The following is a 27685-nucleotide window of genomic DNA, read 5'->3' on the forward strand; positions in this document are numbered from 1 at the left end:
GTGATACTAAAGTTACAATTAAAACTTTGATTATACAATTATATATACAAAATATATAAACATACTAAAAAAAAATCCATATTTTACTAAAATAATAATATCTACTACCACTATCATAAATGAGTGATCGTGATCCATAAATGATGAAAATTTATCTTTAATACATCTTTATCCCAATGAACATAACGGGAAAGAGCACCACCAAAACAATATACATCTCCACAAAGACCACCTTAAAGCTCCAAATGGAACTATAAACCGAACCAAGCTGGGATGGTACTACTACCATTCTAAACTTAAAGCACTGCAACCCTGCAAAACAGAGTTAATACAAGTATTGTGACAATGGTTGGCAACAATGATATTCCGCCTGATAAAGCAGCAATTGAGTAACAAGAATCAGAATTCCCAACAAAATGATCCCAGTAATTCAAAGAAGACCATCAAAGCAAAATCACACAAATAAGCTATAATCTCTTAAAGCAAAGTAAATCGAACCCAGTTTCAAAGAAATAATGGAAAAAGCAAAAGCAAGTCTTTAGGTTTTTTAAGTCATAAACCAGAAATGGCAACCAGAAAATGTTACTCAGCCAAACAGCTTGAACCTTATGCCATAATTTTGGCAGATCGCACATAGAGGCTATCCACAACCTTCCCAATATTCGAGATGGTCTCCAGTGTCGCCGGATAGATCGCATCTGGCTTTGGATCTTCAAAGATTATGAGACATCCGGCACCTTGATCCAACGTCCCTGCAAACTTCTTATCAAGGATCATCTGAGACAATTTTTTCTCCACGTGTTCTACAGGGAGTTCAATCAGTTCAGCAATATGAGCAATCTCAACCCTCGAGAATGGCTCGATCAACCTACAAAGGTTCTGCTCCAGCAAAGTATCATACAACGAAGACAAGTGGCGGTGAACAATTGGGTCCTCCTCCAGTTGTGCCTTGAAATCCCGAAGTGCAGTCTCAAAGAGCTTCAGAGAGCGTTGCGCATGAGCGTGTGCAACAGCTTTCATCGCATCGACTTCCGGACCCTGATATTGCAATCCCACCTTGGCAGACGATAATATTCCTGCCACGTCATCGGCCTGGTTCACCATGATTTTGCACAGCAGCATGTACTTGAGACTATATATTGCTCGAGGATCTTCAAGAGCATTGAAAGCTTCGAATGCCTCATAGAAATAGCTGTAAGCGGTTTTATAATCCTTCTCTTCTGCGTGAAGAATCCCGCTCTGCAAATCTATTGTACCCTGCTGATCTGGAGGCACGTAAATAGCATTCGCTGCTGTTCTCGCTGCAGTGAGTGCAGCCTTAGCTTTAGGAAGGTTTCTCAGAGAGAAGTGGAGCTTACTCTCCAATAATTCTATGTCCACAAGGAGTAATTTGTCATCCAATCTTCTGACTTCCTTGATTAGCACAGAAAGAAGGGCTAATGCCTCCGAATATTCCTTGCTTTCCATCAAAAGAGCTGCAAGCCTCGCCTCAACTCTTTGACGAAGGAATGTTCGCTTCTCGGCTCGGGTCCATTGAACCATTTCTTTGCAAAGAGAGATCTGGAGATCTGACGTGCCTGGTATTTTAGCTACTGCATCGATTATCCCGCGAACAATTTTTGCAGTTTTCGCCTTGGGGATCAAGGAAAAGAAAGGTCTTAGTTGGGTCAGAAGGCTTCTGAGTTCCTCTGCCCTGTTTTGTTCTCTAAGAAGATCTGAGAGATTCGAGATGGCCTTTTCTTTTATCCGGAGTGCTTCAGAAGAAGATGAAGGGTTCTCAAGAATGCGGTAAAGGATTGAGATTGCCTCTGTTGGATTTTTGGCTTCTTGAGCCTGATCGAGTGATTCAGTGGTTGCTGGGACATATGACGAAGACATGATCACCTCCTTATATTCCTGCAAATTTGAAATAATTGAACAATTAGGTAACAAACAAACTGAACTAACACGTTATCCCACAAATGATGCAAAACTTAAATGATCGACACAGCTCCCAGGTTAGACAACATGAAATGCAGCTTCATTAAACCTTCAGAAACAAGTTCCCAAATTAAAAAGATAAATTCAATGTGAGTAACAGATTTTATTTTATTTTTAATCATAATTAAACTGATGGATTACCTGCTCTTACTGTTTTTGATCATACAAAAGCATGGAGCAACTCTTATTAGTATGGAGCAACTCTTACTATATCCCAAGGGGCAATCCTAATTTCCCATTGAAAGGTGAGCAAATTGAGGAACATCAATAATACAAAAGAATGGTGAGCAAATCAAAGAACTCATACTAATTTCCCATTATTTAGTTTTCCAACATGGGAATGATACTACACTTTGATATGTCTCTGTCAAGACAATCTTCTTGGGGGACTGACCAAACCAAACACACCAGTCACTCCAGCTTTCAACACCAAACTTCTTGTCATTTTTTTTTCAAACATTCCAAAATCTGCATTTTATGTCTAATCACAAAAAGCCAGAGAAGTGCCTAGAGATGCCTTTCTTCTAAGAAAAATCAATTTCATGCTTCCCAAACCTTATTGATTGCTAAAACAAATAGTGTTTTAAGTCCTATGTACTCATCACCAAGAAAAGAAGCCTATGTTGCCGTGACTTGTAAATGTTTTATAAGTGTGGGAGCCGAATTTTAAAAGAGGCATACTTTAACAGACAGGTATTGCCCGGCTCTATCCAAAACCATCAGGATGCCGAATATAAAGGGTAGATGGGCCGAATAGGTACTGAGCTACGGAGCCAAGTAAATATAAACATAATGAGCGAAAAGTGGACCTGGACCCGAAGCCCAGGGAACGAATATAAATAAAGGAATAGCAGACTGAGAAAGGTATGTGATAATTGTAGTGTTTAACTTAGAATACAAGTAATCTAGAACGAGAGATTGACTTGTCCGTCGGAGTGCTAATTCCGGCACCCCCGACCGAAGTGTTTATTTCTTTTCAGGTGCCTATCGGTGGATCACAAGCGTCTCCCAGGATCAGAAGAGTATTTCCTAAAACCACTTCCCCACAATAAGGAATCTCGAAAGTGGTTCAACTAAAACAACTTAAGTAATCCCATTCATGAAGTAACCAACTCTTCTCTGCAAAAGGCCACATCAGTAAACCTAACCAAATCATTATCTGCAGATGATCCAAAACACATACATAGTATAACAAAATTATTCTTTCACAGCAGGGAAGAGGACCCCTGGTGGAAAACCATTTGTGGTACTTCCAATTTTGAGGCGCTTCAGAAAAGCACTGCATAAAACTGCACCTCAATGCATTCATGCAGCACTTAAAAGCAACCCAAATGATTGAACTTCTCACATAGTCAAACAACAAAATCATAGGGAAAAAAATTACAAGTTGAACCAACAGCCATACCAACAAAATATATCATATTAGAATTCATTCTCCATAATTTATCCATCCATCATAACAAATACAACGAAGGACAGCAATAGAACATAGAACAGAATGCAGATGCAACAAAAAATTGACCTCCCAATTTCTTCTATTTTTTTCCTTTAATTTCACAGCAACAAAACACAACATTCCATAAATAAATAGACCAAATATCTCAAAAGAAAAACTATTAAGATAAGTAATGATGGATTATACAATTGAGAGGCCCAAATATTACTACTAGATCACATGTCATTAACACAGCATTTGTTTGGACCTAAAATATCAGTAAAGGCTTTCCATTTTTCTCATGTTTGATCCAACTATAAATTGAAGAGAACATTTTCTTGTAAATCTTTTTTCAATAAAGGCAGGAAAACAACTTGCCAAATTTAAATTCCATAACTTATTTTACACCATTCAAACTCATTTAGAACTTAGTGACTAATAGAACAAGACATGGGAAGACTCCTACCATCTTCTCAGACACCAGGGAAGTGACCCTTCTAACGAGTGCTCTCTCTCTCTCTCTCTCTCTCTCTCTATATATATATATATAATACACTTCAGAGTTAGATGGTTTCAACCCTTCAAATTGAATTCTAACATTGTAAAATAAAATTTACAACCTCCTCGTACCACTTACAAGTTCAGTTTTTGTTCAAATGTTCAGTTCGTGTTTTATATACTCATCAACTGTTTGATGCAACTAAATATCCTCTTTAAAAATGTGTCTGCCAAGCAAGCAAAAAATTAAAAGGATAATTTTATTTTACCTGTTAAATTTTTTTAATAATGAACTGTTGAAAAAATAATGATTCGTCAAACCAAATGGAAGCTAAGTAGATCACTAAACCAAACAAGAGTATCAAAATGAAATCTAGTCAATTAATGCCCCAAAATAAACAAGATGCAAAAATTCCAAAACCCACTTTAGTCAAAAGAAGGGGTTTTGGTCTAGGGTTTCGCAGATTGGCTGAATACTGGTAAACCATGCTCATTAGGATTCAGTTGAATCAAGCCCTAATTTCATGAATTTATTACATAATAACGAGTGTAGTAGCTGATTCAAACTTCGAACAATATAATCAACAACACAATAAGAGAGGTCACAATCGATAGAAAAGATAAACCCAAAAACTACGAAGGAAGGGATGGGCGCGGATCGGTTGCGGCCACGAAACCTCCAATCCGCCATCCGCCTGCCAGATTGGCGGATTGGAGAAAATCAATTTGCATCCGTCCGCCAATCCGGCAGATGCGGATTGAGTGGATTGGCGGATGGATACAAATCGGTTTGGCGGTTTAAAAATTTACAAATTTTCAACATAAAATTGTGCATTTTCTCAAAAACAGAACATGAACATAATTCAATTGTGCATTGCACTTCCTAAAATACTGCCAAAACATAGGTAAGCAAAAGATAGTGCAAGTGCACATATATTTGATATACTGCCAATCTGCCAGACCAAAAACAAATAATTCAATTCACATTGGTTTTTAATTCATATATTTTTAATTCACATTCAATTCAAAAACAAATAATTCAATTTATAAAACTAAATCAGTTCCGAAGCAGTCCCGAAATCAATCAATTTATAAAATTAAATCAGTTCCTAAATCAATCAATTTATTTTCAGTTCCTAAATCACTTACTAAATCAATTTATAAACACAATTTTTTTATGGAAGCACTGTAAAACTAAACCAATCAGTTTATAAAACTAAATCAGTTCCGAAATCAATCAATTTATAAAACTAAATCAGTTCCTAAATCAATCAATTTATTTTTAGTTCCTAAATCAATTTATAAACACAAATTTTTTATGGAAGCACCGTAAAACTAAATCAATCAATTTATAAAACTAAATCAGTTCCTAAATCAATCAATTTATTTTCAGTTCCAAAATCAATTTATATACACAAATTTTGTATGGAAGCACTGTAAAACAAAATCAATCCATTTTAAAACTAAATCAGTTCCGAAGCAGTTCTGAAACAGTTCCGAAATCAATCAATTTATAAAACTAAATCAGTTCCTAAATCAATCAATTTATAAACACAACTTCCTAATCAGTTCCGAAGTAGTTTCTAAATAAAACTAAAATTGAACACAACACATACAACAAACGAAATTGAACCCAAAATTCAAGAGGCGGAAATGTTGAATAAGAGGTAGAAAACAACACATACAGAGAGTGTGACATAACAGAGAACAGGAGAAGACAATAAGAGGAAAGAAGAAGAGAAAAACAGAAGAAGAAAAGAGAAGAAGAGGAAAGACGAAAAGCAGAGCATACCGTCAGTGTAGAACAGGAGCAGAGATGAGCAGATCGTAGGAGAATATTGTTCGGTGTAGATCGATAGCCAATCGCCGTTCAGTGTAGTAGATCGTCGGTCGACTGTTTAGTGTAGACCGCTGGACGAGGACGACGATGGGTAGGGTTTTGAGGGTAGAGAGAGAGAGAGAGCGAAGAGAGAGACGAGAGAAAGGGTGTGTGTGTCTCTGTGTCTGAAAGGAGGAACTAGGTTTAGGGTAAACTACAGAAAAGGGCTGGCTGAGGCGTAAAAAACACACGCACAAAAAGGGGGGTCATGGTCGGGTCGGGTTTGTGGTATAATGCGGATCACCTGAACCCGAAAAATAAGAATCCGGAACCCGCACTCGTCCGCTGCATACCATGCATCCAACCATTGGTTGTCGGGTCGGGTCGGTCGGGCCAGTGGATCCGGTGCACAGCCCTAGAGAAGAGAGACAGAGAGATGGCTCAACTCTCAAGCAAGCGTTTTTGCTTTGTTTGGAATTGTGGCTTTTGATAAAGATGATTCGCAGATGGACGTCTTCGATCTCCTCTACTATTTAGACTTGCCAATTGATTTTTTTTTTTAATAGTTTTTTTTTATTTTTTTATAAAAAGTTAAAAGAGTAAAGTGAATGAATTGATTTTTGTAATAATTATTTTATTTTTTTAAACTAATTTAGGGATTTTTGACTTGTTTTAATTAAAATATAAAGTTAAAAAATCATTCTGTTTGAATTTCTAATTTTTAAAAATAATTTTTTAGTTCTTAATTTCTATTTTTAAATTTTTAATAAAAAGTTTTAATCTCTTTGTAAACAATTTTTAAATTTTAGATCTAATTAATTTAGATGCACTCAAAATTTTTAAATTTGTAAAAAAATTTAAAATTTTCATCAAATATAAAAATTTTATTTTGTATTTATCAAATTATTTTAGATTTTTTCACAAATATTTATTTTTTAAATACATTCAAATTAAGTGTATCTAAAAAATAAAACGAAGAATGATCAAAATATGAAAAAAATTCACTATATATAATAAAACACAAAAGTTATTTTTAAAAATTCAAAACCACACGGACGAATGCTTAGAAAAGTTTTTAAAGTTTTTTTTTGCAGAAATAGTTCAAAAATTAAAGTAAATGAAAAAAGAGTTGACTTTATAATGTGAATGGAATTTTTTTATTTTTTATTTTTTGTATAACTCAAATTTTTTTTAAGAGATTTTTATTGATAAATTTCATTTAGAAGTGTTCTAATTTAATAAGTCCATGAATATTTTTTTTAACCCACTTAATCCATATATTTATATTTTTAGTAGTGATTGCTATCACTGATTTGATACCACTAAACCACCACTAATGAGATGGAAAATCCCCCCCAAAAAAAAAAAGACACAGCAAACACTGTGGTAGTGGGTGGGGCCCACTGCCACATCATTAGTGACACCACTAATTAGTGGTCTCAAGCATTATTATTATATTTTTATTCCATAAAGTCATTTTTCTTAATTTATACTTTTTTTTAAACTCTTCTGCCCTTATATTTAATATTAATGTTTAATGTTTGGGAAAGGAAAGAGCAGGGAAAGGACTAAGACATATTTCATTCACAAATTAAATAATATTGATGTTATTATTTTATATTATTATATAATGTGAATATAATTTTAATTGACAACACATTAAAGACAATGTAAACATTCTCTCTAATCTGATGTGAACGTTCACAACACCTTTCTGAAAAATTCTCTCTCATCTAATGTAGTGATGCGAACCTTCTTATTTTTAATTGACAACACATTAAAAATAATGTTAATTATATTTTTAATTAACAACACATTCTTATTCACAACATGTAGTGATGTAAATGTTCACAACATGTGAACATCCTCTTTCATCTAATGTAGTGATGTGAATGTTCATATTCTTATATTTTAATATGAATATTTACATCATGTAATTGACAACATAATAACAAAATTTCATGTCAAATTAATGTGAATATAATGATGTGAATATTCACATCATGTAATTGACAACACAATGACAAAAATTTATTTCAAATTAATATGAATATAATGATAGTCAACATCCTGATACATGAGAACTACCAAAATATAATGATAATCAACATTAAATATCAACATTAATAGGGGGCATGAGAGATTAAGGGTGTTTTGGTCCTCTTACCTCAAATAAGACCTAATGGAATAGTCAAAAAGAATATAAATTAGATAGAATAAAACTTCTAGAAAAAAAGATTTATCAAAAAAACTCCATTTTTTTAATAATTTTAAATTTTTTTAACTAAAATAATGCCAAACGTTACGTGTCATGAGACTCTAAAATAATGGAGTTGCACAACGATAGATAGGTGTTTTGAGAAGATGGTTAAAAATTAATTTTTTAATTTTTTTTGACTTTTTTTTGTAAAAAATGGAAGTGGATTAAAAGTTGAGAAATGGCTTTTAACCCACTTACCAAAATAGGCTAGAATCACGGGCCCATTTTGTTCACCAAAAATCCAAACCGGGTTTGCTAACTTTCTTTTTATAATTAAAAATAAAAATTTATTTAGTATATTATTTTGTTTTCCATAATATAAAATTGGCTCAAAAATAGTTTAAGTTTTTAAAGACGAAAAAATGTGTTTCAACTTATTTTTAAAACAAATTGTTAGCAGATATTTCAATATTATAATGTGTTATTGGTTTGATTTGTTTTCTTTTCCTCCAAGTTAATTCTTTCTTGGTGTCCAAGGATCCTTCAAGTCTCCAAGTCAAGTCAAGTCTCCAAGTCTTCAAAGGAAATTGCCCACCAATTTCCTTTCTTATTCTTATCCATTCAATCTTATCCTCTAAGTTACTTCCAAGGAGCCTCCAAGCAACTTCCAAGAATCTTCCTTCAAGAAACTTGTCCACCAAGCTTTCATCTCCTATAAATTGATCTAACTTCTTATCTTGGATAGGAGAAGAAGTTTTTGTTGCTTTATTATGTTTTGTGTAAGACTATCAGGCAAATAAAAAATGGTGTATGTGATAAAACTTTGGATTCAACCAATTGTGCAATATTGGTTAACAATACAACTTAGTCGGGCTATTGTATCCTGGGGGAGACAAGTCAAGATTTTTTTGTTGCACCAGTGTGAGGTTTTGCCTAACCGCAGAGGGCTTGAATCTCCTTAAAGAAAGCGAATTTTCCGCGCCTCAGCCCTTACAATCATTATTGTAATTTTTATTATTTGTAATTTCTAGTATTTTATTTTTAATTATCACCAACACAAATTTTCAGTTTCTCCTCATATCCTCAACATCTGCGATCACCATTCACTCATTGCCACCTTTCAACAAACTCAAGCAATTAGATGTTCATTATCTAACAATCTTCTGAACTACCTTGTGATCTCCACCAACATTCTCGAGGTACTAACTCCAAAAATGAATTGGTCTGCGCAGCAGTAACTGTTGTGCGTTGAAATGGGCTCATTTTGGGACCTATTTTGATCATTCGAACTGTTCACATTTTAGAATACATCTGTAACAACCCTCATACTGTTTACTGATTAGGGACTGATTAATTACCGATAATCACCGATTACTGTTAAACGAAACGGATAATGACTGATAACTGACTGATAATTGAACTGAGTAAAGTACTGAACTGACTGATTGAAATTGGAATTTGAATTAACTGAGTATATGTTAGTTAATTGCATTCTATCTGTTTGATTGTCTGATTATCTGTTCATGTTTATATGTTTAAACTGCTAATTGAAGGCCTTATCGGCGGCCGAATTAGAAACCGATTGATGTTCCGTGACCCTCATAATTAATGTGATTTTATGGTATATTTATCTGAAAACTGATTAGGTATGATTAAATTAGATTAAAATAAGCCAATTAAAGAGTTTGCCATATTTACCATTTTGCCACTATCTCATATACACACACTTGAGCCTTATGTACACACTTGAAGAACATTTTGCTCAGCCATTTTGAGCACATCACCGACCTTGAGGGAAAAAGGGAGAGAATAGAATTGTTCTTGGGGGTTTGGCTTAGTCAACTTGAAGAATTGAAGGGTAATTACTAATTTGAGCTCCCTCACTCCTAATTCTACACCCAAGGTAGGACATCCATCTTCTTGTTGCCGTTCTTGAGTTCATTCTTGCATGATTCATGTTAATTTGTAGAGCTAAGTCATGATTTGGTCCATAAATGAGGGATTGAAGATCATTTCTTGCATGCATGTTGGTATTGTTGCATTTTGAGGTTGATTACATGGACATTGGTACATGCATGCTCATATTGTTGTTATAGACCATGTTTCCATCTGATTTGAAAAGAAATGAGCTCTTTTGAAACAGCTTTGAAGCTTTAATTTGGTTTAAAACTCATGCATGACATGTTTGAATGTTGTTCTTGAAAATGGGTTTGAATATGGTTTTATTTGACTCACCTTTGGGGCTTGAATTCATGAATTGAGCTTTGAAACTTGTTATACATTGAATTTAATGATGTTTTCCAGAATTTGGGCCCAAGAGGTCGAGTTTGGAGTGGTTGAATGCTTGGTTTGAGCTTGGGAGGCAAATCTGGAAATTCCAGATTTGGCTTCCTCGCTCGAGCGAAGGATTCCCCGCTCGAGCGAGCACCTTTGTCCGGGGCTCCGCTCGAGCGACCATCGAGCGACCATCGCGCGTAAAATTTCAGCATCCAGTACTTTTACTGTTTTGCAGACCGCTCGAGCGAAGGATTCCTCGCTCGAGCGAAGCCTTTGATTTTGGGCTTACGCTCGAGCGTAGAAAGTCTCGCTCGAGCGAGGCTCCTATTTTCAGCAAACTTTGCGAAATATTTTCTAAGTGTATTTTTGCATCCTCATCCCATCCTAGGCATTCCTAGGCCTAGTTTAAGACATTTAGATGAGGATATCGTTGTAGAACACACCGAGGCAAATTAGGGATTAAGTTATGAGATTTCCCAACTGTGTAGCTTAGTGTGTTCAACCTGTGAACTGTGTAGGGTTGGCAACTGGGGAGACACGCTCTAGCATACTGTAGCCCAGAACTCAGTGAGTAACAATTGTGTAAAGATATGTTCAACTGATTATCTTCTGAATACTGAACTGAACTGTTTACTGAACTGGTATTATTTACTGAATGAATGTATGTCCTTTATTTCTGAACTGTACTGTGGCATCCTTAGTATCTACGGTTTACTGTTACTGTTACTGTCACAGAGATCTCTGTCGGTTTCCTTGTGAAACCACTACTGTTTACTGACTGATGGCCATCATTACTGTTCGGTCTTTTAAGACCTACTGTTACTGTTATGCTAATGGATGTACCACATATGACTGTTTACTGTACTGAGCAACTGAATTACTGATTGAAATGAACTGTTTTCATTACTGTAAGGACATTCATTCTAAACCCCCTTACGCTTTATGTTATTCACTGGGCTTTAGCTCACTGCTCATATATATATGTAGGTGTACAGGCACCAGAACGAAGCTAGGAGCGTCAGGGTAACTCCAGTTTTGTCAAGCCAGCCTTTGTGCCTCACTGCGAGGTTCCGAGCCTACTGTTAAGGCTTAGGGGTGTTTTAGAATTTCCCCCTTTTTGTACTGTTTCACTGTTTTGTATAGACTGACTGTTTACTGTACTGTTATACAGGGATTAGGTCCCTGTACTGTGCGACTGTTAATTTTGTATACTGTGTTGTACAGACGGAATGTTTTCTGTACTGTTATGTGGGGTTGAGTCCCTAGTTAAGTGGATGTGAATATTGTGTATACTGTTCTGTACTGTTTTTGTATAATGTATGAAAAGCCTTTTTGCATACAGACTGTCACAGCTCAATGGACACTATTTATTTACTGTATTGGCTTCCGCCAGGCCCTGTACTCTGTTTCACTGTATTACTGTTCAGCAGGCCTTCGGTAATCTCGGATTACTGGCCGGTTACGGTGCTAAACCCATAGGGCCGGGTTTGGGTCGTGACAGAGTGGTATCAGAGCGATACTTACCACGAGTTATACCGCACACACGTGTCCAAATGAGCTATAGGGTGTCCTAGAAAAGTGATTAGGACATCTCATGAACTTGAAAAGTGTGTGGCTATGTTATGACTGAATATCTGTTAATGTGTTAAACTATGAAACAAATGACTGCTTATGTTTAAAACTGTTATAACTGCTTATAGTGAAATGGACAATGCAAATGAACCTGAATCCTCGTCTACTGAGGCAAGAATGGAAAGAATGGAAAGAATGATAGAACTGATAACTGCTAGACTGGAACAACAACAGAACCAACAGCCTCCTCCTCCTCCTCCTCCTCCTCCGGTACAGCCGGAACCTAATGCGAATGCGGATGATGGGGATATTATTGCTCTCACCCATAAATTCAGCAAGATGAAACCGCCATCCTTCCAGGGAGGCCTTGAACCGTTAAAAGCTGAAGCGTGGGTGCTTGAGACAGAGAAATTATTTGAGGTGTTCCCGTGCTCTGAAGCGAATAAAGTACTGTTAGCTACCTTCACCTTACAAGAAGAAGCTAGAAGGTGGTGGATGTTAATCCGTGAAACAAACACTGTTATGACTTGGGCTCAGTTCAAGGAGTCCTTCTTTGAAAAGTACTTCCCTCAGTGTGTCAGGGATAGAAAAGTGACTGAATTTGAACAGCTGAAGCAGGGCACAATGACTGTTGCGGAATATGAGACGAAATTTACTGAGCTTGCTAGATATGCACCGCATATGGTGGATACTGAATATAAGAAGGCCAGGAAATTTGAAGGTGGCCTTAATGTGGCAATACTTGACCGGATAAATGTTTTGAAGTTACCGACTTTTGTGGGTGTTCTCGACCGGGCATTGATGGCCGAGTCGAACATTGCAGCAGTGAAACAATCTGAAACACCAACGACTGAATGGCATGGAAAAAGGCAGGGTTTCAAATTTAAGAAAGGCAAGCACAACCCAGCCAACAAGAAACAGAATACGGGGTTGACAACTAGCCCCAGCCAAGGGAGTGGTTTCATACCACCCTGTTCTGAATGTGGCAAGAAGCACAAAGGGGTTTGCTACAGAATATCTGGAGCCTGTTACAGGTGTGGCAAGGTGGGCCACATGGTTAAGGACTGCCCCTCTGTTCCACAAGCCAGTGGTAAAGCTGCACCAAGCGCAGCAGCATCAAATGCTCCACCAAGGCCTAACCCCAGAGTTACCGGGAAAGAGCCTATGAGGCAAGGCCGAGTGTTCGCACTAGTACCGGGAGATGTGCAGAATACCGAGACCGTTGTGTCAGGTATTCTCTCTATCTGTACTCAAAATGCATATGTACTGATTGATTCGGGGTCTACGCATTCTTATGTATCATATGCTTTTTCACGGAAATTGGATAGACCCTTAGAACCCATGAACTATCTGCTAGCCGTATCATCACCCGTAGGGGGATCCATGACATGTGCTTATATGTACCCCGCATGTGAAATTATTGTTGGGGATATGCATCTGTTTATTGATTTACTGCCATTGAACATTGATCATTTTGACGTAATATTGGGGATGGATTGGTTACAAAAATATCATGCCACTATTGACTGTGTGACCAAGCAAGTTGTTTTCCGTCCACCTGGTCTACCTGAATTTGTGTTTAATGGGAGTGGAGTAGTACCTCCTCCGTATTTGATTTCGTCAGTGAAAGCTGTTAAATTAATTAGAAAGGGATGTAAAGGGTATCTGTGTTCTGTACTGACTGTGTCTACTGATGATAGTGTTAAAACTGATGTGAATTGTATTCCTATAGTCAGGGAATTTCCAGATGTTTTTCCAGATAATCTTCCAGGAGATTTGACTGATAGGGAGATTGAATTTACTGTTGATGTGATTCCCGGAACACAGCCAGCTTCGAAAGCTCCTTACCGAATGGCTCCAACTGAACTGAAGGAGTTGAAAGTGCAACTGCAAGAACTGTTAGATAAAAAGTTCATCAGACCCAGTACCTCACCATGGGGTGCACCAGTTTTGTTTGTAAAGAAGAAAGATGGCTCACTGAGACTGTGCATTGACTACCGTGAACTGAATAAGGTAACTGTAAAGAACAAATACCCATTACCACGCATTGATGATTTATTTGATCAGTTACAGGGTGCACAAGTGTTTTCTAAGATTGATCTCAGATCGGGGTATCATCAACTGAAGGTTAAACCGGAAGACATTGATAAAACTGCTTTTAGAACAAGGTATGGACATTATGAATTTCTAGTTATGCCTTTTGGAGTCACGAACGCACCAGCTGCTTTTATGGACCTCATGAACAGAATTTTTAAACCGTACCTTGATGACTTTATTGTTGTATTTATCGATGACATATTGATTTACTCCAAAAGCATAGAACAGCATGAACATCATCTGAGACTTGCCCTGCAAACCTTAAGAGAACAGAAACTGTATGCTAAGCTGTCTAAATGTGAATTTTGGCTTGACCATGTTATGTTTTTGGGGCATGTTGTTAGCAAAGATGGAATTTCTGTTGATCCGCAGAAAATTGAAGCTGTGGTGAACTGGCCTAGACCAACAAATGTGACTGAAGTCCGAAGCTTTTTGGGATTGGCTGGATATTACAGAAGATTTGTCAAAGATTTCTCCAAAATTGCCCTACCATTGACTCAGTTAACTCAAAAGGGGACATCATTTGACTGGACCGACCAAAGAGAATCTGCTTTCCGGGAGTTGAAAACTCGATTAGTGACTGCACCAGTTCTTACCCTACCTTCAGGTACGGATGGTTATACTGTATTTAGTGATGCTTCTCATAAGGGTTTGGGATGTGTTTTAATGCAGAATGGGAAGGTTATAGCTTATGCTTCCCGACAACTGAGACCACATGAAAAGAATTACCCGACCCATGATCTGGAACTTGCTGCAGTAGCATTTGCACTGAAAATTTGGCGTCACTACCTGTACGGGGTAACATGTGAAGTATATACCGACCATAAGAGTTTAAAGTATTTCTTCACACAGAAAGAACTGAACATGAGACAGCGGAGATGGCTAGAACTGATTAAAGATTATGACCTACAGATATTGTATCATCCGGGAAAAGCCAATACTGTTGCCGATGCATTGAGCCGAAAGTCAATTGCCAACTTAGCTTGTTTGCTCACCGGATAGAAAGAGTTGCTTTGTGACCTTGAAAAATCTGAGATTGAAATTGTTTTGAGAGAACAAGGTGGAATCTTGGCTGCTATTTCTGCTCAACCAGCACTGGTTGAAGAGATTAAAGAGAAACAGCAACTGGATGACTTCTTGAAAAAGATCATCGAGGAAAGAGAATCTAAACCGAGACCGGGATTCAAATGTGAGAATAATGTACTGAAATTTCAAGAAAGACTGTGTGTACCGAATGATACTGAACTGAAAAGAAGAGTTCTGCAAGAAGGCCACAATTCGAAATTGTCTATCCATCCGGGGAATACAAAAATGTACCAAGATCTGAAACAGAATTTCTGGTGGCCGGGAATGAAGAAAGAAATTGCTGATTTTGTATCCAAATGTCTTCATTGCCAACAGGTCAAAGCTGAACATCAACGACCTGTCGGATTACTGCAACCCCTACCCATACCAGAGTGGAAATGGGAGCATATCACGATGGATTTTATCGTTGGATTACCTCGCTCCAGAAAAGGTATGGATTCAATTTGGGTTATTGTTGATAGACTAACCAAATCTGCTCACTTCTTACCTGTCAAGACAATCTATAATGCGGACAAATTGGCTGTTATCTATATTGATGAAATCGTTAGACTGCATGGAGTGCCTGTGTCTATTGTTTCTGACAGGGATTCGAAGTTTACATCGAGGTTTTGGCAAAGCCTACAGACTGCATTGGGTACTGAATTGAGGCTGAGTAGTGCCTATCATCCTCAGACAGATGGCCAATCTGAAAGGACCATCCAAACTCTGGAGGATCTACTGAGAATGTGTGTCCTTGATTTTCAGGGAGACTGGGAAAGCCATTTGCCCTTAGCTGAATTTGCGTATAACAACAGCTACCATTCGAGTATTGGCATGGCGCCTTTCGAGGCATTGTATGGCAGGAAATGTAGGTCTCCAATTTGCTGGGCAGAAGTTGGAGATGGGCCTTTGCTTGGGCCCGAGATTGTGTATGAAACAACTGAGAAAGTGAAACTGATACAGCAAAGACTAAAAACTGCACAGAGTAGACAGAAAAGTTATGCAGATGTCAGAAGACGGGACAGAGAGTATGAAGTGGGTGATCACGTTTTTGTGAAAGTGACACCAATGAAAGGCCAGACTCGTTTTGGAGTCAAAGGCAAGTTAGCACCGAGATACGTCGGACCATACGAGATTATTGAGAAAATCAATCCGGTGGCGTATCAAGTTGCGCTCCCTCCTGAAATGGAACACATGCATAATGTTTTCCACATTTCTATGTTAAGAGATTATCTCCGGGATCCTTTCCATGTAATATAGCCTACCCACGTAGTGTTGAGTGATGACTACACTTACGAGGAACGGCCTATACAGATTGTAAACCGACGGATCAAGAAACTGAGGAACAAAGAGATCCCGTTAGTGAAAGTTGACTGGCAGAACCATGGTGGCGTGTATGCCACTTGGGAAAGGGAAGATAACATGGCTAAACGATATCCTGAACTGTTTCCACTGAATCCTGTTTTCTTCCAGAATGAAGGTAACTCGAGTTTAGAGGACTAAACTCTTTATAAGGAGGGGAGACTGTAACAACCCTCATACTGTTTACTGATTAGGGACTGATTGATTACCGATAATCACCGATTACTGTTAAACGAAACGGATAATGACTGATAACTGACTGATAATTGAACTGAGTAAAGTACTGAACTGACTGATTGAAATTGGAATCTGAATTAACTGAGTATATGTTAGTTAATTGCATTCTATCTGTTTGATTGTCTGATTATCTGTTCATGTTTATATGTTTAAACTGCTAATTGAAGGCCTTATCGGCGGCCGAATTAGAAACCGATTGATGTTCCGTGACCCTCATAATTAATGTGATTTTATGGTATATTTATCTGAAAACTGATTAGGTATGATTAAATTAGATTAAAATAAGCCAATTAAAGAGTTTGCCATATTTACCATTTTGCCACTATCTCATATACACACACTTGAGCCTTATGTACACACTTGAAGAACATTTTGCTCAGCCATTTTGAGCACATCACCGACCTTGAGGGAAAAAGGGAGAGAATAGAATTGTTCTTGGGGGTTTGGCTTAGTCAACTTGAAGAATTGAAGGGTAATTACTAATTTGAGCTCCCTCACTCCTAATTCTACACCCAAGGTAGGACATCCATCTTCTTGTTGCCGTTCTTGAGTTCATTCTTGCATGATTCATGTTAATTTGTAGAGCTAAGTCATGATTTGGTCCATAAATGAGGGATTGAAGATCATTTCTTGCATGCATGTTGGTATTGTTGCATTTTGAGGTTGATTACATGGACATTGGTACATGCATGCTCATATTGTTGTTATAGACCATGTTTCCATCTGATTTGAAAAGAAATGAGCTCTTTTGAAACAGCTTTGAAGCTTTAATTTGGTTTAAAACTCATGCATGACATGTTTGAATGTTGTTCTTGAAAATGGGTTTGAATATGGTTTTATTTGACTCACCTTTGGGGCTTGAATTCATGAATTGAGCTTTGAAACTTGTTATACATTGAATTTAATGATGTTTTCCAGAATTTGGGCCCAAGAGGTCGAGTTTGGAGTGGTTGAATGCTTGGTTTGAGCTTGGGAGGCAAATCTGGAAATTCCAGATTTGGCTTCCTCGCTCGAGCGAAGGATTCCCCGCTCGAGCGAGCACCTTTGTCCGGGGCTCCGCTCGAGCGACCATCGAGCGACCATCGCGCGTAAAATTTCAGCATCCAGTACTTTTACTGTTTTGCAGACCGCTCGAGCGAAGGATTCCTCGCTCGAGCGAAGCCTTTGATTTTGGGCTTACGCTCGAGCGTAGAAAGTCTCGCTCGAGCGAGGCTCCTATTTTCAGCAAACTTTGCGAAATATTTTCTAAGTGTATTTTTGCATCCTCATCCCATCCTAGGCATTCCTAGGCCTAGTTTAAGACATTTAGATGAGGATATCGTTGTAGAACACACCGAGGCAAATTAGGGATTAAGTTATGAGATTTCCCAACTGTGTAGCTTAGTGTGTTCAACCTGTGAACTGTGTAGGGTTGGCAACTGGGGAGACACGCTCTAGCATACTGTAGCCCAGAACTCAGTGAGTAACAATTGTGTAAAGATATGTTCAACTGATTATCTTCTGAATACTGAACTGAACTGTTTACTGAACTGGTATTATTTACTGAATGAATGTATGTCCTTTATTTCTGAACTGTACTGTGGCATCCTTAGTATCTACGGTTTACTGTTACTGTTACTGTCACAGAGATCTCTGTCGGTTTCCTTGTGAAACCACTACTGTTTACTGACTGATGGCCATCATTACTGTTCGGTCTTTTAAGACCTACTGTTACTGTTATGCTAATGGATGTACCACATATGACTGTTTACTGTACTGAGCAACTGAATTACTGATTGAAATGAACTGTTTTCATTACTGTAAGGACATTCATTCTAAACCCCCTTACGCTTTATGTTATTCACTGGGCTTTAGCTCACTGCTCATATATATATGTAGGTGTACAGGCACCAGAACGAAGCTAGGAGCGTCAGGGTAACTCCAGTTTTGTCAAGCCAGCCTTTGTGCCTCACTGCGAGGTTCCGAGCCTACTGTTAAGGCTTAGGGGTGTTTTAGAATTTCCCCCTTTTTGTACTGTTTCACTGTTTTGTATAGACTGACTGTTTACTGTACTGTTATACAGGGATTAGGTCCCTGTACTGTGCGACTGTTAATTTTGTATACTGTGTTGTACAGACGGAATGTTTTCTGTACTGTTATGTGGGGTTGAGTCCCTAGTTAAGTGGATGTGAATATTGTGTATACTGTTCTGTACTGTTTTTGTATAATGTATGAAAAGCCTTTTTGCATACAGACTGTCACAGCTCAATGGACACTATTTATTTACTGTATTGGCTTCCGCCAGGCCCTGTACTCTGTTTCACTGTATTACTGTTCAGCAGGCCTTCGGTAATCTCGGATTACTGGCCGGTTACGGTGCTAAACCCATAGGGCCGGGTTTGGGTCGTGACAACATCAAGTAGAACATGCCTGCAAAAAATTAAGTTAATCAGATATCGTTTACCTATTCATCCACTCACATTTATATTCATTTTAATACTTTAAATCACAATTATTATTTTTTTTTGTAGATACAAATATGAGTTGATGAATGGGTAAATGATATCCGATCAACTTGATTTTTTACAGGTATGTTGTACTTGATGTATTCTAAAATGTGAACGGTTCAAATTATCAAAATAGACTCCAAAATAAGCCCACAACAATTGCTGTTACGCGGGCTGCGCAGCAGCAACCCCTACTCTCTCCAACAATTACCTCTAGCCAACTCCTTCGCCCAACCACCACATCCATCTATTTTCCATCACTAACAATTAGGGATGGCAATTTAAACCCGGCCCGACGGGGACCCGACCCCCCGACCCCGATTAGAATGGTTTTTCCCCGAAAAATATCCCCGTGGGGACGGGGATGGTATTCAAAATTAAATCCCCGATCAATTTCGGGCCGGGGACGGTGATAAATTTCTCTTCCCCGGCCCCGCCCCGCCCCGCAACTTCCCCGAAACTTCCCCGTATGTGCATATGTCTATATTATAATATATCTATCTATATAATATTATTTTATGTCTGTTTAGGTGGCTAAACAATGATATTATATTATATTTATAATATGAGATATATGTTATATTATATTATAATTTGATGCCTCTCTCACTCACTCAATTCATTTCATTTCATCTCTGACTCTCAACCTCAGCCGCTTTCTCTCTTTCTACACAGGTGGTCTCACGAGACTCAACCTCAGCCTCTCTCCCTCTCTCTACGCAGGTGGTCTCACGGCATCGGCGACGAGCAAGCTCCTCTCATCACCGCCGATCGTCGCTGTCCTTCCCCCATAGCCGTTGTCCCTCCTCTCCATCACCGCCATCTCTCTATAGTCGCCGATTACAGTCGTCTCTCTCTCTGAATGTGTTAATTTTTATTTTATTTTTTTAGCTCAGATTTGTTTCGATCTGTTGTATATATGTTAAATCTAGTGTTGAATATGTATTTGGGCTTAGATCTGTTGAATATAGCGATATATATGTTGATATATATGTTGAATATAGGTCAGATCTCTCTCTAATTCTTGTTGTTGTTGATATATATGTTGATATATGATGAAGAGATCTGTTATTGAATGTGTTTTTTTTTTTTTTTTTTTTTTTTGATCGGTGAACTTTCGGGGTCGGGGAAACCCGATCCCCGTTAGGGGACGGGGGTGGGGGCGATGAGAGACTCCCCGTCGGGGATTGGGGCCAGGGACGGGAAAATTCGTACCTTCGGGGATCGGGGACGGGGAGTGTGATCCCCGGCCCCGCCCCGCCCCGTTGCCATTTCTATTAACAATCACTTCCAATAATTCATTAAATGTATTTCTTTATTTTTATTTTTATTTATTTATTTAGCATCTGTATAGTAGTTATTATTATTATTATTTACACACTTTTTATAAAACAAAACAAAAATAATAATTTTTTCCTTTATTTTTTTAACTAAAAACATGAGGAAGCAATTTTATTGCACCAAAAAGAAAAAAAAAATTATTGTGCATGAACATAATTAAATTACTCCCTTGCTGAAATTGATATTTTATGAGAAAAACTTTCCAAAAATTTAATTGAAATACATTATCCAAAAACGAAAATTATGCAAACTACTCCTAACTAATGGATAAACAATCAACAATCTAATTTACATCTATCTACATCTATACTATATAAATAAGGGTGAAGCACCAATAAATCTCAAATTAATGACTTACGGACTATTTAGTCCTGCATCTTTTCTTTTAACCAAAAAGTCTTGAGATGATTGAAATGTCACATTTGGCCTTCATCTGCCGTGTGTTTATGTTTTAATTGGAGGGCAATTATGGTTTTTTGTAATGTTGAAATTACTGTTGTGGATATCGAGCACACTATAGGGTTTTTTTTATTTTATTTTTCCCTCGTATTTGATTGAATCTTTTAGGCTGTATAAGGAAATATTAGGAAGACAATTTCCACATTTGAACATCGCGATGCGTTATTGTTGAAACCCTAAATGTGGGTTCTGAATCTACAATTATAAACAGCACGAAATCCACATTGGTGTTTCAGGAGGAACCCTAAATTGGAAGGAAATCAACACTGCATAGGCCAACTACTGCCATCGTTGACTGTGACGGACAAAACGTTGCTTCGGCTGCTCCGTTAACACCATTAACATCGTCGTCATATACAAGCACTACAGATTACGCTGATGCTTCAGTCATCCCCCAGAGTTACAATCGATGACAATGAAAATAACAAGTTCGTAACTTTTCGCGTGGAATTGTTGACTTATTTTGTAGATGTTGTATGTGGTATTGCTGGTTTTGTAGTTGGGGTTGTTAGTTGTTGGTGTTATATACATTTCCCCCAAATGTATTTTGGAGAAATGGCTGTAGGTCTAATATGGTGTGGCCGTAATGTAGTGTATTTTGAAATTTTCGTAGGTATTGTGATGTTAGTGAATGTTGATGTGCATTAACGTTGGAGTTATGGTGTTGATTGGTAGTTATCAGAGTAGTGTGTAATCAAATTGATAATGTGATTGGGTGTAATGGGTATGGATTTATTTTTTTTTGATCGGCAGGGTATCGATGCCATCAACGAATGTAACGTCATCGATTTCTAAGGGCATTTTGTGGCTATGAAATGTCCCAATGTGTCTGTTGCATTGAATGTGTCTCATTTAGACCCTTTGTAATTGTTTAACATAACAACGTAATAGCCACGTCACCTGCCCGTATGTGTGTCTTAACAATGACTGCTATTGAAGCATTGTTATTGTGACTAGAATATTACCTCATGTTGTTGTTTTGACAGTGTGTTAATGTGTTTGCATTACTAATGTCCTGGGGTTGTTAGTACGTTGGCTTGAAAGATATCTACGCAATGTAGTTAGAACGTAGTTTACAGGGGAACGCTTAGCTTGTATGTTTGACGGAACCAAACGTGACACAATGTAGTTAGCACGTAGTTCCCACCCTTGGTTCTCAAGTAAATAAACGGCATAACAAAAACATAGCCTCTAATTTTTGTTTTTGATGGTGTCGTATGCCGATTGTTATGATGTTTGTGACGTTATATTCGCTTGCATTAGTATACAACTCGTTGATAAGGCAGCATGCATTGCATTGTTTGTAAGTGCTTGCAACATATATTGTACTTGTATCATTAATGATTGTTTGATCGCGGATTGACATTGACAAATTAAATTTTATCATGGCAAGTAATGCTCGGCATCAAACTTCGGAAAAAGTGTCGATTCAACAAAATCGACATTCTGGTGTGAAAGAATGTATATCTACCTGTTTAGTAGTGAAGAAACAAGCAAAGTTACAGTTTCGATGTAACAAGCCAGCATCAGCAATGAAAAAAAAAAGTCCCGTTTAGACACGTCGACCGTGGTATTACATTACCCTGTTTTAGCTTGGATTTGTCGACTCATGAGATGGTTTGTTAACATGGAATTTACAATCATGAGTTGGTTGTTATGGGGAGGTGGTGTTCCGCTTAAAATGTGTGGTCTTACTGGAATTTATTGCATATTTTGAACAAATGAATCGGCGTGCATTTAGGAAACATTGTAATTTGGTGTGATATTCAGCACAATGTTTATTCGGATCCTATTCATTCTGTATGATGTTGGTTGGATGTTAATTCGGTTGTGTACATCACTATAATTGGCAATGAGGGTATTGTGACATCATATTTCTAACGTAAGTGTGTGTGCAATGATGCATTTGGTTCTAATGTTACAGTCACAATTATGTCACACTGTTGCATTCTGATTAAATGTAATAACTTGTGTTTATTGATATGCGTTTAGTTTACATTACACAGTTTAGCTCATTTCATTAGTGTATACATTACAATAGTTCATTGAGCAATGCTATAGACCACTAATTTACCATCACTAATATCACCACTAGTGAGATGGCAATTGAAAAAAAAAAGAAAAAAAAAAAAAACAAGGCACAAAATACATGTGGCAGTGGATGGGACCCACTGCCACATCATTAGAGCCACCACTAATTAGTGGTCTAAAGCATTTTTGATAGTTCATTACCCTATTTTCAATACTGACCCCGTTTTGAACTAGAAACATATTGTTCTGTGTGGAATTGATGTCATACTTTTGAATAAAATAGATTGACGTAGAATTAGCGGCCCTTGTCGTTGAATGTGTCATTCGGCGATTGGTTTTCTCGAAATATGGGTGTTACGATGATGTTGATTGGAAGTTTGGTTTGTTGGATTTTAATTTAATTTAATTGTGAGCTTCTCATTGGTTTATGATGAAGGTATGGTGACATCATGTTTTTATTGTGTTTAAGCACTCAACGATGCACATAGTTATTCATGTTACATTAACATTGATACAATGTGTACATGATGTAATTGTTGTTGCCTGTAGTTATGAGATTCACCATTGTGTAATTGGTTAATGTAATAGCCTATGTTCATTGATGTGTGTTTGTTTAACATCAAGTGTTTTGACTAAGCATCCTAAAATTTTGTCCGTTTGTAACATAACATCAGACCTAACATTTGCATTTAGGACAAATTGATGTTACGACTACCCGTAGCCATCACAACTCATAACACCATCGCAAAATAAACAAAAACTGAACCCACAACACCACGTATGATACGTTTAAAAAATGTACATGATCGATGTATCAACATCATGTGATATTTCACTGGTGACCCAAATGTTCCTGCGAGAAAAACAACATAAAAACAAACCACACCAAAAAAAACAACGCAACGTTAGTCCAATCCAACCCAGTGTGACGAATCACAATAAACGTAATAAACACATCGACAAATCATTATAAAAGGACAAACATCGCCACACAAAACATTATAAACACAAACATTGTCGTCGTGTTAGTGTATAAATGTTGGTGGTGATATGAAATGTTATTAACATTTGTGGTAGTAAAAATATAATGTTAACTGTATCAATGTTAATGAAGAAAACAATATCAGCAATTGAAACTCATCCACCGTATAATTTTTACAAAAATCAAACACATAAAATATAAATGTAAAACGTTACCATCTCAATCATTACACACAAATGACCAAAAAAAATCCACCAAAATTATAACAAGGGCAAATGTGTAAACTTTGCCCATGCCAAATCAAAGGAAAATATTCCTTACCAATTAAATAGGACCAAATAGTCCATAAGAAGAAACACATGACTAAATGGATCACCATTCCCTAATTTGAGATTTACCGGTAATTTCTCCTATAAATAAAAGCATTATTAGGAAATTTTTCTGCTCTGCCGTCCTCTCATAATCTCCCTTCACCGCCTAACACTCTTTCATTAGATGTTGAGATCAGATCTGATGTTAGAATATGAAAGTCACCTCTACTTCAACCTCAATCTCAACCTCAACTAACCACCGAGCAATCCAAGAGCTCCATCATTGTGATAATCTCGTTCCCAACTAAATCTCTCCATATCATCATTGAATGTGACATTTACATATGAATTCTAATCACCATTGGATGGTTTAGAAGGGACAATGATCAACAGAGAAGCTATTTTGAGATCTTTGTTTGATCCAAGACACATTTATCCTCGAATTGACTGATAATGAAATGAAACTTGAAATCTATAATGAACAATAAAAAGAGTTGCTAATGTAAGCCTGGAAAAAGATGCGATGAAAACATTGCATGTAAACATTTCATATCAAGTTGAATTCGATGATGATGTTAATCAACAGACAGTAACGAGCAAAGCATAATTGATCATGTAGTCAGACTAATCTAGTGAACAACTAAAAGGAAATCACTGAATGAATTCGCAAATCATATTGCTCGATGTCTTATTTTGTACACATCACAAGAACAAGGAAGAAAATAAGCTTGGTACAGAGGCAGTCACCAATTTGTATCAATATCTAGCAAATGCAAATACTGCATATGTATGTACCTCTTCTTGCTCAGTCTTCATAAGCTGATATCACATTACAGAGAGAGAGAGAGAGAGAGAGAGAGAGAGGTGAATTAATAAGTATGGTCACAATGTGTGATCGATCAATTTTGAGCTGGGAATGATGTGATTAGTCAGTCAAGCAACTCTGACCACTAGAACCCTGCGCCGGGCCGAGAGAACCTCATTCATTTGGGCAATTTGTAGCCAGAGTTGGCTGATTTTCTGCAGATGTTCACATGTGCAAATACTCATTTAGGGATGGAATAAAAAATGTATGTGACAAAAAACAAATGGAGGATATGCACTTTCACCACTTTGAATACAAAAATAAATATGGAAGAAATATTGAAATATGTTTCCATATGCTCATAATCTTTGACATCTAGACATGTTTAATATAATTGGAGAATACTTACCCATGTTTGTCTAACTACACACATAAGAAAGTTACATTGAGTAATTTCCATTAAAACTAAAAGCATGTCTCCCTATGCTAACAAGCTTTTCTCTGCTAATGAAAGAGAAAGAAGAACCAGCAAATGTCTCATATTTGTAAGACTCCTGCTCTCAAAAGAAAACATAATCAAAACAATATAAAACACCCCTAGTTTTATAGAAACTTTCTACAATTCAAAGTATTAAGATCTATGAAGCACGGATATGGATACGGAGATGTTGATACATAAATTTTCAAAAAGTGTAGGCATGATGCACGAGAAATGCATGAAAAAAAATATAATCTTATATATTTATTAAGGTAAATTACATAGGTAGTCCTTATACTTTAACTCTTGTATCATTTTGATCCCTGTAATTTAGATTGGTTCAATTTTAACCTTGAATTTATAATTATAATTGGTAAGGATCATAATGACACAAAAGGTAAAATATAAAGACTATTGATGTAATTTTTCCTATTTATTATAAGTCATATAGAAGAATAAGAAATTATTAAAAGAAATAATTTTAAAGTATTTCTATGATTAGAAAAGATTGAGTCCCCAAACACTATTTATTCCAAATTAAAATAATAATAATAATTTCATATTGTTGATACATTTATGATATATTTTGATTTTGATACGTATATACAAGTGTTAGAAGTATATCAATAATTTGACATCCAGTCCAGATAAGGTTATTCATGCATACTTTAGAGCATCTCCAATTCTTTATCAATTTTTTCATTTAATTAATTTTAAATTTGAGTAAAAAACTTGATTTAATATGAACAACTCTAATCTTTTTATCAAATTTTCATAAAAATCATTTTAAGTATTATCTCAAATTTCATTTTTCATTAAATTTGATTAAAAAAATCATAGGCCATGCTCATCTCTCCATATTTTCATCATATTCCAATTTAATAAATTCTCAATTTGATTATTAAAATAAAATAAAAAACTTCCATGATTTGATGAATATTTAATAAAAAAAAAAAGATGATTTTTGAATAATTTTTTATCAAATTTAAATTTAATAAAAAAAATATGAAATATTGGAGATGCTGTCATAAATCATAACTTCTATTTTCTCTGCATCGTATTATTCATATAGAACAGGCATTTTAACAAACACATAAACATATATATACAACAATGAACTTTGAATATAACCAAACGAACCTCATCTTTCTCTCTGACTAGTAGCATCAAACGCTCCTCATTCTCTCGCCGGAATCTCCGCCGCCACCGCCACACCTTCCCGTACAAAAACGACACCCCCAAAACTCCGGCCACGCACAGAAATGACCACAAACCCCTTCTACACACTGCATAATCACGAACCGCAAAAGCAACACGAACAATCCCGGAGCTTAATAGCCCCAAATGTGACCTCAATATCCACCCAGACCCCCCCGCGGCTCTCACCGGAGCCACAGCCGCCACCTCATCCCCTCCGTCCGACGGCGGCGAACTGGATGCTTGTGGCGGTGGTTGGTGGTTGTGCTGTGGAGATATTGGCAAGCCCTCGTGGTCGGTTGGAGGAAAAATGGAACAGGAATTGTGAAGGTAGTTGTTGTCAGTTATCACCGCCACCGAGCCACCGTCAAATCCTATTGAGTGGGTGGTGGTTGGGCTGCCGCTGGCGGCGGAGGAGGTGGTGGGAGATGTTGGGTGCCAGGGTGATTGAATTTGCTCCCACTCACTCAATCCTTCTGCATCCTCCGCGTCTTCCATATCCACAAGAAAACCAGACCAAGTTTTAAATATCAGCCCACATATCATATTGTAATTTTTATTGGCCGAAATTTATCGGAATTTGGATATCGATAATTACAAATATATCATAGATTATAGTTAAATTACACTTTGTACCCATACGTTTGGTTATTTTTTTATTTTGGCCATTAAATTTTTTTTATTTTGACCCTTTATATATTTTAAGTTTCTTCAATTTGTTCCAAAAGCTAATTTAAGTGTGAAATTATTTTATTATATATAACTTACAACTTTAACACATACACAAATTATAATATAATAATATATTTTTATGTTATGTGGTAGTTAAAGTTGTATTTTTTATTTAATTTTGAACAAAAATTAAATCTAGGAGTAAACTAAAAAAAAAAATTGAAATATAAACAAGCCAAAGTAAAAAAATTAAAACTTCAAAGGCTAAAATAAAAATAATCAAATATAAAAGGAACAAAATAACAAAAAAATTTAAGTTTGAATTTATGAGAAGAGGTAAGTGTATATTTATTGACATCAAAGGTAGAGATGTTAGGTGAC

The 27685-nt window shown here is 36.8% G+C and overlaps 2 protein-coding genes across 2 annotated transcripts; both read right to left on the reverse strand.

The window, feature by feature from the left end:
• Positions 1-405: 405 nt before the first annotated feature.
• On the reverse strand, positions 406-6193 carry LOC114306349 (26S proteasome non-ATPase regulatory subunit 11 homolog). Its single transcript, XM_028251565.2, has 2 exons — positions 5706-6193; positions 406-1896 (listed from the first exon to the last, which is right to left on the reverse strand). Exon 2 carries the CDS (start codon positions 1876-1878, stop codon positions 607-609), a length of 1272 nt encoding a protein of 423 aa, XP_028107366.1. The 5' UTR covers positions 1879-1896; positions 5706-6193; the 3' UTR covers positions 406-606.
• An 18610-nt stretch (positions 6194-24803) lies between these two features.
• On the reverse strand, positions 24804-27173 carry LOC114306336 (uncharacterized). Its single transcript, XM_082871047.1, has 2 exons — positions 26576-27173; positions 24804-25172 (listed from the first exon to the last, which is right to left on the reverse strand). The coding sequence occupies exons 1-2, from the start codon at positions 27128-27130 to the stop codon at positions 25086-25088; spliced, it is 642 nt and encodes a 213-aa protein (XP_082727173.1). The 5' UTR covers positions 27131-27173; the 3' UTR covers positions 24804-25085.
• Positions 27174-27685: the final 512 nt, after the last annotated feature.

The sequence above is a fragment of the Camellia sinensis genome, chromosome 5, assembly GCF_055761805.1.
Source record: "Camellia sinensis isolate YWXY chromosome 5, ASM5576180v1, whole genome shotgun sequence".
Lineage (NCBI taxonomy): Eukaryota > Viridiplantae > Streptophyta > Magnoliopsida > Ericales > Theaceae > Camellia > Camellia sinensis.